The sequence below is a fragment of the Orycteropus afer genome, unplaced genomic scaffold (assembly GCF_000298275.1).
Source record: "Orycteropus afer afer isolate SDZICR_OR568_19922 unplaced genomic scaffold, OryAfe1.0 scaffold00026, whole genome shotgun sequence".
NCBI lineage: Eukaryota > Metazoa > Chordata > Mammalia > Tubulidentata > Orycteropodidae > Orycteropus > Orycteropus afer.
This window is the reverse complement of record NW_006921613.1, coordinates 9,995,863-10,011,028: the sequence shown is the minus strand read 5'-3', so window position 1 is coordinate 10,011,028 and position 15,166 is coordinate 9,995,863. Positions and strand designations below refer to the sequence as shown.

The 15,166-nt window shown below is 35.9% G+C and overlaps 1 protein-coding gene across 1 annotated transcript in view; it reads right to left on the bottom strand.

Annotated features, from left to right (window-relative positions):
• SECISBP2L (SECIS binding protein 2 like) overlaps positions 1-15,166 on the bottom strand; it is an 82,154-nt gene that overhangs the window by 52,402 nt on the left and 14,586 nt on the right. The window contains exons 5-9 of the mRNA XM_007935199.2: positions 9,214-9,443; positions 8,893-8,917; positions 8,413-8,528; positions 1,944-2,078; positions 417-497 (exon numbers count right to left, since the gene is read on the bottom strand). Coding sequence (XP_007933390.1) covers positions 417-497; positions 1,944-2,078; positions 8,413-8,528; positions 8,893-8,917; positions 9,214-9,443 — 587 coding nt within the window. The remainder of the gene's footprint in view (positions 1-416; positions 498-1,943; positions 2,079-8,412; positions 8,529-8,892; positions 8,918-9,213; positions 9,444-15,166) is intronic.

Genomic DNA, 15,166 nt, shown 5'->3' with positions numbered 1-15,166 from the left:
GTATAACAATGGAACTGTGGATTTCACAGGAAAATGTCTTTGTTCTCGGCTATGTTGAAAAGAAATAATTAGAGGTACGTACTGAACACAATTTCTGCTATGCCATGCCACCCCACATGTGTTTAGAACTTACCTTTAATGTTTCTTTTCAATATAGCTTAAACCAAACCAAGCCAAACTCATTGCTATCAAGCCAATCCTGACTCACAGGGACTCCTCCTTGGGTTTCTGAGGTGCTATCTTTATGGAAGTAGGCTGCGCAGCCTAGTCTTCCTTCGAGGAGTGGCTGGTGGGTTTGAATTCCAACCTTTTGGTTAGCACTCAAATGCCTCAGGCACTACACCACCAGAGCTCACAATATAGCCACAGTTTAAAAGAAGTTCTAATTTGCTTATTGTTTTTAGAAAATTACTTACTACTTTTGAGGAAAGTTTCTGTTGAATATTCTCATCTTTAGCATTTCCACTCTCATGTAGTTCTTGAAACTCATTTTCATCCTGAAATTGCGTTTCACATTTTAAATGGAAACAGAATTGAAGGCAACAAACTTCTAAGAAAAGCTACCTTTTATAATGCTCTAGAGTAATTAAAAATGAGAAAAATTTGTTTTTATCTTAACAATGAACTATTTAAAGTCAGTTTTAAAAAAGGAAATGTCACTTCTTAGATGCTAAAACATAGCCAACATAATAATGCAAGGGTGGGGACATATTCCTTTGGGTTTCTACATCTACTATTCCATTTTTATTAATAATTCTCCCCTGAGATAGAAAGAATTTCAAATTGGATTACACTTCAGATAATTTAGAAAAGATATTAAATGTAATCCTTAATATAAATTTCATTTAATATAGTTCCTGTCCCACATTACTTCACACAACTGTCAACAAGGTTAAATGTTGTTTGCAAATTAATTTCTTAATCCATATGCTCCTTTACACTGAAATTTATACTTAATATTTTTAACTTGTATTTACAAGTATAGAACCAGTCATAGAGTTGAACGCAAATAGTAAAATTACCACACGTCTGGATCTACTGAAACTATTCTTGGTAAAAAGTAAGTGACAGGCATTCTCAAGTCCACCGAGTCAAATTACCAGGCTTAGCTAACATATTATTTATCTCTATCCTCTGGCCCCAAGTGGGTTTTTCCAATTTAATCTCTATTAACCCATTTTATAAACCTATCATCTAACCAAAATAAATTACTCAAACATTACCTTGACACAACCAAATCCCACTCATTCTTTAAAATCAATCCCAAATGTTAACACTACTTACTCTAAACCCAAAGTGACTTTTCTGTCTTTTCAATTCCAGCTATACTTAACCCAGTACTAGATGTGTACATATCCACATTCCCCTAATACACAGCAACCTCCCTACAGCAGTTTATCTATTCACCCTAATGTATCATTCAAAGGATCACAATTTATACATGTAACAGCCCTCCAACAACAGCCAGTTAGATGAATAAACAATAGAAATATTAAAATTAAGATATAAACTGGATTTTCCTATTAGAGAAAGTAAAGTCTTTTCCTTCTCCAAAACTCTCCTGGTCAGCAGTAGTAATTAACTGAATAGAAATATTCAAACCTGAAAAGCTGGACAAATGGACTGGACAACAACAATAAACATTTTAGAGAAAAATTATCATACTTTGTGAAGTTCACAAGAAATCAAGCTCTACCTCTAGATGTTACCACAAAACGATGAACACATATGGCAAAAATTTATACAAATAATAATGAGTTAATGTTTGACTAAGTTATATAAACAAGTTAAAGAAAAATGAGTCAATATTTCTGAGTAATTTATAATCCATAGAAGAATACATTAAAAGATAAAAAGTAATTATAATGTTAACAATGTTACAAATGAATTTCCTAAAAGAAACACTCGCTATAACATTTTTCGTATAGAGCTTGAAGAAATACCTCAAAATATAAAGACTCAGGATTTGGTTCGCCTCTATGGGATTGACTGGGGTTTAACTGTTTATTATCTTGTCTCTTTTGCAAATTTTGTCTTCTTTCTGAGGAAGTACTATGTCCTCGACATCTGAATCCAACCTAAGTAAGCCCCAGAGGAGAAAAAAGAAATCTTACTTGTTTTATTAAAAAGTATACAACTAAGTGAATTTTCACAAAGTACATAATTTATTTTAAAAGGTAGAACTTTTGACAAATGTAACTGCAACAAGGAAAATATGAAAACATGACAATTAACACACATAACATTTTACTTAAACTATTAGAAGTTTGATGACACCTGCAGTTTGTTTTTAAAAATTTCATAGGAAAAACAGTATCTATGAATTAACGTTACAAACACTAATGGTCCGAACAAAGTGCACAGGAACCAAATATACAAGTATTCCAATTACTTCCTGTAATGAATCAATAACCTCGTGACAATGAAATACTTTTTTTGATATATTTAATATTTTCAAAAGATTAACACAAAATTAATTTTAAAGGATTTAAGTTCTTTTAAATCATTTTTAATATCCCACTTAAAACAACAGAAACAAAACTACCAAACAGTGACATATCAAGAACACATGCAAACTTATTTTAGGAAAATTTTTCAACACTTCTGAAGGACCTAAAACAACTCAAAAATCAGAAAAAAAAACTCAAAAATAGAAAGACATACTGTTTTTGCATAGAAGACTCAACATCATAAAGTCAATTTTCCCTAAGTTTACAGAGTAATTTAATGGCTAATGGAACAAAATAAAAAGTTGAGATGGAGATTCATATATATGTGTGTGTATGTATATGGGAATTTAATGTGATAAAGGTGGTTATCTCAAATCAGTGATGAAGAAATAGACTTCTCAATAAATGGTGAAGGGACATTTGGGTACCACCTGGAAAATACAAAGGACTCATATAGCAGTATGGCAGTTAAGGTTGTGTGTTAACTTGGCTAGGCTATAACTTTGAGTAGCTTGGCAGCTGACTGTAGTTATTCCCCATGATGAGATCATAATCACCTTGATGGTGGAATATGCTATGAAATGTTAGTGAGTAGAAAGCCTCTGAGGTGTGGCCTGCTTCCAGTATATATAGAGAAGCTCTGAAAAAGGTCTCTAACACACTTGCATGTTTTGGATTCTGCATTTGGCCAAGTCTTTACTTCTAGTTCCTGGACCTGAACCAGTGGCCTGATGTACTGCCTGCCAATCTTGGAATTGTGCCATTTTACCTGTCGATCTTGGGTTCGTCAGCCTTAGCAGCTAGTAGCTGCATGAGTCAGTAAGAAGCTTCCAGCTCCAGTGGGCCTGGAATAAGAGGCAGAGCTGAAGCCCAAGGTCGAGGGGCCGTCACTCAGACCCTAGAGCTGGCACTCTGAATGTGGACTTCTAGCCTCCTAAACTGTAAGAGAATAAATTCCTGTTTGTTAAGCCACCCACCTGTGGTATGTGTTATAGCTGTACTACAGAACCAAGACAAACAGGATACTCTCAAAATGCATTAAAGACTTAAATGTTAAAAAAAAAAAAAAAAAATGACACCATAAACAGACTAGAAAACATAGACAAATTCCTTTATAATCACAGAGTGGGAGCAAGGCTTTTCTAACTGTGATTTAAAATCCAAAGCCATTAAAACATACACACAAACAATAAAGTCACTTATAGAAATAAACTTCTTAATGCCATTAAGAAATCAATTTCTTAATGATTTCTCATTGTATTATTTCTCATTATATTACTGTGGTAATAATATAATGAGTTAAGTCAAAATAAAAATGGCAAAACATTTTTAACCCATATAGAGTAGACTAAAGGCTCCTAGAAATTTTAAGAATTTGATAAGAGTTTAAGCACTCTGATTTTTTTTTTAAAAAAAGTACAAAACAGAAAATAAATAGATCAGCATTAAAAAAACTGGCAAAGGATATAACCAGACAAATTCATGCAAAAGGAAATACAAATGACCTTTAAATATACATGAAAAGATGCTCCACTACATTAAGAAACCATTTTTAACTAATTGGCACAAATTTGAACATCTGAAAATACACTATTCTGAAGCTATGTGGAAAAACGTACTAACACTGCTGATAATACAAACTGGTACAATTTGATGATATATACTAAAATAACTGATGAATTTACCTTTTGACCCAGTGGGCCCTTATCTAGGAGTTATTTACTGTTGGTGGCTTAATACCTAAGGCATTTGACTGCTCACCAGAAGGCTGGCTGTTCAAACCCACCTGCTACTCCTCAGAAGGAAGACTGGGCAACCTACTTCTGTAGGAATACCGCCTCAGAAACCCAAGGAGGGGTCACCATGAATCAGAAGTGACTTGACAACAGTGAGTTTGGCTGTTTTTTTTTTAAATACATGCATATATACTAAATTGCACTGCAGCATGTCTATAATAGCAGACGTTTGCAGTCAAATTAAATGTCCATCAATAGGACAACAGAACTCAGTGATGATACACTCATACAATGAAATAATGACAGTTATTTTTAAAAAGTGAACAATGTCTCTAGGCAGCAATATGGAAATGTCTCCAAGATACATTGCTAAGTTAGAAAAGCAGAGCACAGAATAAAATGTATATGCTGCCTCTTGTGTAGGAAAAGGACAAAAACATGATACATATTTGTATTTACTTATATTGACATAAAGAAACTCAGAAAGAATACACAAGAAACTTATCAAAGTGCGACTTATATAGACCATAGGACAGGATGAGGGTGCCAGGAGTAAAAGCGAGCTTTTTCAGTGTACTGTATCTCTTTTTTTAATCTCTTTTATTTCTCAGTCTATTCACAAAACTATTTTAAAAGATTTTCTTTCTGTAACTTAAAATTAAAGTTATATCAGAATAGAGAAAAGATCTGTGCTATCAAATGGTTTAAAATCAGGAAGGGAGTGTGTCAGAGTTGTATCCTTTCACCGTACTGATTTAGTCTGTATGCTGAGCAAATAATGTGAGAAACGGGACTATATGAAGAAGAACGTGGCATCAGGACTGGAGGATCACTAACAACCTGCAATATGCAGATGACACAACCCTGCTTTGCTGAAACTGAAGATGAATTGAAGCACTTACTGATGAGGTTCAAAGACTACATACAGTCTTCAGTATGGATCACACCTCAACATAAAGAAAACGAAAGTCCTCACAACTGGACCAATAAGCAGCACCGATAAATGGAAAAAAGACTGAAGTTGTCAAGGATTTCGTTTTCCTTGGATCCACAATCAACACTCATGGAAGCAGCAGTCAACAAATCAGACATCGTACTCCACTGGGCAAAGGTGCTGTAAAAGACCTCTTTAAAGCATTAAGAAGCAAAGATGCATCTTTGAAGACTAAGGAGTGCCTAACCCAAGCCAAAGTATTTTCAATTGCCTCACACACATGTGAAAGCTGGACAATGAATAAGGACAATCAAATTATGGTGTTGGAGAAGAATACTGAAAATACCATGGACTACCAGAATGAACAAATCTGTTCTAGAAGAAGTGCAGCCACAATGCTCCCTGGAAGCAAGACTGGCCAGACTTCTCACCTAGTTTGGTCAGGTGGTCAAAAGGGACCATTCCACAGAGAAGGATATCATGCTTGGTAAAGAGGAGGGTCAGCAGACAATCCTCAGTAAGATGGCACAACCAGGTCATCTGTTGTACATACAGTTGCAATGAGTTAGAGTCAACTGATGGCACCCAAAAACATCACATCATCAAATATGTTCAAACACTGTTTCAGAACACTGTTTAAAAAAAAAAAAAATCTCCATAATTACTCGCATGGTGCCAAGTGCAAGAATCTGATAGATGGAACAAAAAAAACAGCACAGAAATAGCATCTAGGACATAAACAATTAGCCAAAGACCAAACCAAACCCATTGTCAATTCCAACTCACAGCAACCCTATAGGATAGAATAGACTTAGCCCTATTGGGTTTCCAAGGCTATATATTTTTACAGAAGCAGACTGTCACATCTTTCTTCTGCAGGGCAGCTGGTGGGTTCAAACCACTGACCTTCTGGTTAGCAGCTGACCACTTTTAACCACTGAGCCACCAGGGCTCCTTAAGAAATTAGCAGATGATTAAAATGGCAACACAAATCAGTAAGGAAAGAATGGATTACAATGTTAAGACAACTGATTAACTATTCTGAAATGTGAATACTTATTTTATACCATTCTTCAAAATAAACCTCAAAAACAAAGTCTTGATACATAACATAATATTAAAAAAAAAAAACCTGCCATCGAGTCAGATCCAACTCATAGCTATCCCTCCTTGGGTTTCCCAGGTGAGTTTGAACCACCAGCCTTCTGGTTAACAGTCAAATGCCTTGGGCCCTATGCTACCAGAGCTCCCCACATTGTAATAAGACAGCAGAAAATAAAAGTGGCTATTTATTTTATTTCTAACAAAGCCTAAAATAAACCATAAATTGCTGAAGGGGAAAAACATTTTGGCTTGAAAGAAAAAGAAAAAAACCTGTATGTCAAAAATCAAACAAATATATATTAAAATGCATAACAAAGCATCACAGATAGAAAAGGAAACCAACACATTACTCAAACCTGGCTCCAGTTCTTCTGGAATGAAGAGAAATAAAAAACTCAGCATACCGTATGTATTTGCATAATTTCCCTTTTTGTTCTTTTTATCATTGCTCACCAATTTGACTAAGGGGAAATGTTTTTCAATCTCACTACTTATTTCTTCTCAAGTGGGCTACTGAAAACAAAAGCAACAGTACCAAGACTACAAACTTGGCAGGACAAGCAGTCACAATCTCAACATAGAATTTCAGCACTTACATAAACATTTGGTAGATTTTTGTTTATCTTATCTATATAAACGATTCCTATTTTAGGCCTTCTGTTTTTAATCAGATAAAGCTAGACTGTCTCACAAGACTGCTACCAACAATGACTCATTTTTGTAACAACCACAGGGAAGAAAGGATCATAGTCCACATGTTTGCCTAACAGCCTAATTAACGTGAAGGGACATCTAAAGCACTTCACTTCTAGAAGGCAAAGTAATAGGCAAGTATTTGGCCTTATTTAATCTATTATTATTATTAACTTGTTCCTCTCACACAATTTGAAGGATCAATGTCACTTAACTATACATGTAGAAACTGTCAGTTCACACATGTTTTGTTATGTGTACTTTCAAGGACAACAAAACATTAATTTTTTTAAAATACTGGCCAAATAAACTCCCTCATTTTATAGACAATCAATGCAGGCAGATACAGTTATTGCATTCTCTCTACTGCAGCTGCAGCTAAAGCCTTGCTCCTTGTTATGTACTAAATTGTATCCCTCAAAAATATGTCTTGAAATATTAACCCCAATACCTATTAATAAGGAGCTATGCTAGCATACTGGGTAAGGCACTTGGTTGCTAACCAGAAGGTTAGAGGTTCAACCTAGGAGGAAGATGAGGCAGTACACTCCCGTAAAGAATTTACAGCCTTGGAAACCCAAAGGGGGCCACCATGAGTCGGAATCCACTCGATGGCAATGAGTCATACCCGTTAATAAGGCCCTGCTTGTAAAATACAGGGGTTTCTTTTATTATGCTAATGACATCAAACAGTGTAGGTCAGATTCTAAACCAACTTATAAAGACAAAATAGGCGCGCGCACATACACACACACACACACACACACACACACACACACGGCAAGACAGATGCCTCGTGAGGACTGCCTACAACCAAAGAACATAAGAAATGCCTATGGCTAACAAATACTATGAGAAAATAAAGTCCTGTCTTTTAAAACCACCCAGTTATGATATTTGGGTTACAGCAGCACTGGATAATGAAGACACTCCACAAGGCCAGGAACCTACCCAGTCTGGACACATTACATTAAGGAACTGCCATTAATAGGTCAGTGCCACTATGACAGAAGTATGGTCTATGGTGTTTACAATCAAATAAAGATATGTGGACAAAGTTGCAATACTGAAATTCAAAGAATATTTAAGGCATTAAAATGATTTTAAAATTTATGACTAGGAATAAGTCATGGCAGATGAAGGAGGGTTAGAAGGCTTCGTTTTTCAAACTATGAAATACTTAAATATATAGAAAAGAAGAAAAGTGGTGGAATGTACATCCACATACCTACTACCTACTGTCAACATTTTGTATTTTCTTCCTTCCTTCTTTTGTTAACCTATTTTAAAATTAAGTTGCAGATATTACAATATATTGTAATATATTACAATGTAAGATATTACTTCAGTGCTAAATAATTCAAAACATATCTTGGGAAATTAAAGGCATGGTTCCTCATTAACCACTATACCTTTATTACAGCTAACAAATTAACAGTAATTTCCTAGTATCATCTCACACCTCATCAAATTTCTCCAACCCAATTCCAATTACCTGTGCATTATTTCTTTGTTCAGTTTGCCTTCCACCTCTAGAAAATGTCTGATGTTTTTCCATCCAAGGTTTTTTCTGAGTTGCCTGGCAAGTTACATTGGACCAATTTACACCACCTGCAACAAACAAGATTTTACAATATGATTTACTTACAAAAGATGAGAAAACGTAGAAGATTGGACCCTAACTTCATGTACTGAATTTCAGTCACTACAAATGCAGTACTGGAAATTTTTCTATAAACTTTAAGTGGTATTCCATCTCTCTGTAAAAGTAAGTATCATCTTGCAGAACATCCCAAACTAGCATTTTTTAAATTTGATCAGCCAAGCTGTCATTTCAAATTAACATGATCTTTTCAGAAAATTTTTTTTTTTTTTTTTACAGTATCAGCCAAGTTTCATGCTCAAAATAAAATTCTAACATGGGCAAGAAAAAGTACAGTAAGTAAAGCAAAAACACTATGCAGAAAATAAGTACCTGAACATATAGATGATTCCATATGCTAAAAAAAAGGAAGAAAAAAGACAATTATTTCCATCTAAAAGTCAACACTATATATTGTGCAAAATGTTTCATAATTTAGTATAGTGGGGACTTACTACAATCTTAGAAAACACAATCTCTACATATGAATATTTTTCATATTAACAGTAAAATAATACACAAGATACATTTTTAACCATGTTATTACTACTACAGGAACTATTGATGAAAACAGATACTTAAACTTTAGCAGAGGACACAAATATTAATACTGACACAGATGATGGATAAAGAAATTAAGGTAACACTACATACATTTATGGTCCCAGAATCAGGATTTCTCAAAGCTCCTGCTGCAGATTGGTTGTTGCTGTGTTTAGGACTGCAGTAACCACTATCACTGTCAATGTCAGCTTCACTAGCCCCCTGCTCACTAGAAGATTCTGCAGTGGGATGGGATGCTCTTCTCCTTCTGCCTTTTGACTTCCAGAGCATTGTGGCAGTGCTCTCGGAGAGAGACTTGTTAGCAATATCTGACGGAAAATCTGTAAGCCAAGGAAAACATAACAGTTCTCTATGATAACTAAATATATATGTTCTTGTTAAATTACCATTAAGCAATAAAAATATCTAACTTTGTAAATGATCAAAGAGGTAAAAATAAATTTTTTAAGATCATTGAAAGGTAAGATGTTCCTGACAAATTGGCTTACAACATATTTTCTTATAAAAAGAGAATAAAATATTTGCACCCATCACTCAAAGAGAACATCATCAATAATCCTGTGAAGTCTACTCTGTGCCCTCCTCCACTACTATATCCTCTTCCTATCCAGACATTACATCTCTACTCTGAATTCTGTGTTTAATATTCCCTTTTCATCATAAATTCGCCAGATTTTTGTACTCCTAAAACATATATCATGTAATTTTAGTTTTTAACTTTATAAAAATGCAATCATACTGTACATATTTTTTGTGACATTCTATCCCTTCTCCACCAGCAACACTGGCTTTCAGATTCACACACATGTAACTGTAATTCATTAATGTTACTGCCTCTGTATAAATGTTGTTCTTTTTAGCTGCCATCAAGTGGCTCCCATCTCATAGTAACCTCACTCACAAAAGAACCACTGCTCAGTCCTTTGTTATAACTTGTTGCAGACTGGATCACTGTGATCCATAGTGTTCTTGCTGACTGATTTTCAGAAGTAGGTCATCAGGCATTTCTTACTAGTCAATCACAGTTGAAACTTGTTCAGCATCACAGCAACACACAAGCTCCACTGACAGACGAGTGGGGACTGCTTATAAGGTACAATGGCCAATAACTGAACTCAGATCTGCCATATGGAAAGAACCACCAATGAATGCCTCATTTGAATATACTATATAGTATATTCTTTGTACCACTGAGGGAACTTCTGGGTTTTGGTTTTTTTACCATTAAGAACAATACTGTCATGAACATTCTTGTACATATACACATGAATATACAATGGCATACATATGAATGTTTCTCTAAGGTACATACTTTTGGGACATAAAGACTATGTCCATTTTCAACTTAACTTGGTGTGATAGTTGCAGCTGTGTGTCAACTTGGCTGGACCACAATTCTGTGTGGTTTCAGCAGTCATGATGTGGTTATTCCCATGATGGGATCAGATGAATACATTTTGAGCAGCCAATCCGTCGAAAGGGAGTTCCCCTAGGGTGTGTGGCCTGCTTCCAGTATATTTATGGACATCCTGGGAAAAGAGACATTTCTCTTCTGTGCATCAGGATTCTATTGTGCTGCCTACAACTGTCCGTGAGCAAACAATCCACCATTCGGCCTGGAGCTCTTGGATTCGTCATTCATTGGAGTATACCACCTGCCAACCTTGAGCTCCTCAGTCCCTGCAGCTGCGTGAGTCAGGAAAAGCCTCCAGTTTGACATTTGATCCAAGAACTTTGGACTTGCCAGCTTCTGTAAGTGTGTGAGCCATTTTCCTAAGATAAATTTCTTTCTCTATATATATAAGGTTTACTGGTTTTGTTTCTCCAGAGAACCCAGTCTAACACACTTGGTAAAGCCAAAACATTTTCCTAGATGGTTAAAATAATTTACACTCCAATAGAAGGATATAAGTATTTCCACTGATCCACATATTCATCAAATACTTGATACTGTCTTCCAGGTTCTAATTTTTGCCAATCTATTGGATATTAAGAAACATGGCTTGTTTTGGGTTCTAATTTACATTTTCCTGCTTAATAATGAAGTTGAGCATCATTTCTGATGTTTTTAGCCATTAATGTTTCCTCTGCTGTGAAATACTAGTTAATTTTACTTTTGGACTATTTGGCATCTGTTCACTTTTCTACTGTGTTTTTTTATTTGTTGTTTCATTGTGATTTCTGTGAAAGTTTACAGAGCAAATTCATTTTCCATACAGTTCACACACATTTTGTTTCATGACATTGACTGCAATTCCCCACAATATAACAGCTCTCTTCCCACTTCTTCCCTGTAGTTACCTCTTCTGTGTCCTTCTTTCCTATACATTCTTGTCCCCCACTCCCATCCCGAGCCATACCCCAAGCTATTTCCCTATACAAACACTGCCCTTCTGCTCTCTCATGATTGATCGAGTGTATCCACCTGATATAAATGTTCACCCTATATGCCTGTCCACTGTTTGGCTGGAAGCCTAAGATTCAGTTCTAGACCTGAGTGGTAACTAGGGGCCACAGTCTCGGGGGTCTCATCAGGCTCTATCAGACCAGTAAGCCTGATCTTTTTTATGATTCTGAATTTTGTTCCACATTGTTCTCCCATTCTATCCAGGATCTCCTGCACTGATCCCTTTGAGTGGTTGATAGTGGTAGCTGGGCACCATCTAGTTCTTGTCACATGGTCACATGGGCTGAAGATCACATGGTCTACTAGTCCCTTAGACTTATTGTTTCCATGAGTCTTTGATTTTCCTCATTCTTCCTTCCTCCAGACAAGAAGACACCCACTGTTGCCATCTAGACGACCACTTGCAAGCTTTTAAGATCCCAGTTGCTACTCACCAAAGTAGGATGTAGAACAATGTTTTTGAGTAGCATGTTATGCCAATTGAGCTTGATGTCCCCTGCAACCATGGTCTCAAGTCCACAGGTCCAACTACTCACTCCCTCGGGGTAGTTGGCGATGGCCAAGAAGTTATCATAACTTTGCCCCTTGTTAGCTCTATTATATATTTGGACAATCTTACAGCACACACAAATATGTATGCAGAACTACTGTTGTCCAACCTTACATATGGTCATGGGTATATTCCGTTTTGCCTAAACATACCTGATCATTCGGCCCGTCTACCCATCTATTCACCCACAAATTAATGTTTGTTATCACTGACAACACAGTACTGTCAAAGGGTTTATCTTGTTGTCTGTACCTCTTGTGTACCTCTGTGTCTTCCTCCTCCTCAGTGCCATGTTGATCACTTACTTTTGGTACACTGCCCTTCCCGTCATGGATTTTGTTATTTTTGTATTTCACAAATTGTAATCCCAATAATGACAGTAAAAGAAGAAAGTCTCTTATATTCTCCCAGTCCAAGAAATCACCAGTTTTCTTTTCTATCATACCTAATTTTTATACAACATTGATAAAATTTTGAGTTTCGCTTTGCTTAATATACCATGTTATGACAAGACTTCATAATTATAAGACAGCTCCATTATTATTTCATTATGTAGATGTCCCATAATTTTCTTGATCTGCTGTTACACACTGAGATGATTTCATTGTTTTGGTATACTGCTGAAATTTGCATTTTTAATCAAACAGCTTTTTTTCTTTCTAGGGGAAGACTTCATTTGGATACATTCACAGGAGTGAAAAAACTAGGCCAAAAGATAAAAAGATTCCTACCGTTTTGCCAAATTGTTTTCAAAGAGTGAGTTTCAACTAGTGGACCATAAGAACCTCAGCCTATATAGCCATGAGCCCAGAAAAAATAGATAGTGCCTGGCTACCACCATCAACCACTCAGAAAGGAATCAGTGCAGGAGATCCTGGATAGAGTGAGAGAAGAATGTGGAACAAAACTCAAAATCAAAAAAAGACCAGGCTTACTGATCTGATTGAGCCTGGTAAAACCACTGAGACGATGGCCTCTAGTTATCCCTTCAGGCCTGGAACTGAACTTATTTCCATGGCTTCCAGCCAAACAACAGACAGGCATACAGGGTGAACATTTATACCAGGTAGATATACTCCTGAGAATGATCAGTGATGGGAGAAAAGAAGGGCAGTATTTATATAGGGATACAGGTCAGGGGCAGGAATGCATAGGAAAGGACACAGGGAAGAGATAACTACAAGGAGGAAGTGAGAAGAGAGCTGTTACACTGTGGGGAATTGCAGTCAATGTCATGAAACAAAATGAGTCTGAACTGTTGTATGGAAAATCAATTTGCTCTGTAAGCTTTTTCCCAAGACAAAATTTTAAAAAAAAAAAAAAAACCCACTGCCATTGAGTAAATTCTGACTCATAGTGACAAACCCCTTTAGGTTTGTCAAACCCCTTTAGGTTTCCGAAGCAGTAAATCTTGACAGAAGTAGATTGCCCAGTCTTCCTTCCATGGAGGGGCTGGTGGGTTTGACCGCCAACCTTCTGGCTAGCAGTCAAATGTCTTAGGCACTATGCCACCAGAGTAAAATCATTTCTAAGTTTGTGACTTATTATTTCATTTACTTTTGGTAAATAGAAATTCCTAATCTTAGAAAAGTTCCCTTCCTGCAGTCATAAAATAAAAAGCCTGTAATTTCTTCTGTACCGATTTTCCCAGTTAAGTCCCAAATCCATCTGAAATAGATTTGCATAGGGTATAAATGAGACATATGGAATGCTGTCACTGTCATCTTCCAGATATGTTTTTACACACGTCTGTTTCTGTACTCTCCACCATATTTTGTCTATTTATGCATACTGCACTGATATTATAAGCATACAGGAATTAATGAGGCTTACAAGTCATTGTTTTGGTAAGGCTTAATATCTAGGAAAAAAAGTTCCTTTCCAAGGATGTGTTGGGTCTTTTTGAACCACTAGTCCTCTACTTCAGAATTAGTTTCTAAGACTCCCAAAAATTCCTAAAATTTTCATTAGAATTGCATTGAATATCCACACATAGGGAAAAGTGACATCTGCAAATCAAATCTTCCTACATGAACAAGGTATTTCATTAGTTTTTAATGTTCTACAATAAAAGTGTATAGTTTTCTACATAAACATCTCATGTATCTTTTATTATTTTTTACTGCAGATATTCTGTATTTTCATTGTTACTATAAATAGCATCTTTTCTTAAATTTTATTTATTGGCAGCACAACAAAATGCAATTAACTTTTGTATATTATCTTACATCTAACCTTACTAAATGTATTAAAATAATAAAAGGTTCTATTAAAAACTAAAAATGATTACAAATAAAAACACAGATTGCTTTTAAAGTCTAATATTCTACCTGTGATTGATACCAATCTTCAGAATTTGAAAATAAAGAGTAATACTGATAGATCGTACAATCATCATTTGAAAATAAAGAATACACAGAAAGAGTATACAATCATTTACACAAATTATGCCTTTATTTTTCATTTTCAAATTTTCATGCTTTAGCAGGTTGTCTTTATAGTGACTTAATAAGCAAATTAAAGGAGCAAAGGATCATTTTTAAAAGCATGTCAGATTTGAAATGGGTCACTACAATCAGGAAATACCAAAACATAGAAACTCTTGTAGTGTGTTATATTGTGATTCTCTTCCACATCCACTCCTAGCACTTGCTAGAATCTGTTAATCTCACTGAGTTACGCCCTACAAACCACCGAAATGACTATACTACTTGGGAAACGATTTTTTAACTGATTCACAGATCCTTTCTCTGCTCCCAGTGGATGTAAGCAATTGTAAAATGGTGAAACTGAGTAAAAGAATCAAAAAAAAAAAACTCATTTCCATCAAGTTGGCTCCGACTCACAGCAACTCCTCCTTGGGTTTCCAAGGCAGTATCACTATAGAAGCAGATTGCCTAATGTTTTTTTCTGACGAGTGGCTGGTGGGTTTGAACCACCAGGCTTCTGGTTAGCAGTCAAATGCCTTAGGCACTGTGCTACCAGAGAAAGAATGTCGTTGTTATTTGCCATCGAGTCGGCCCCGACTCATAGCGACCCCTCCTTGGGTTTCCGAGGCAGTATCACTACGGAAGTAGGATTGCCCA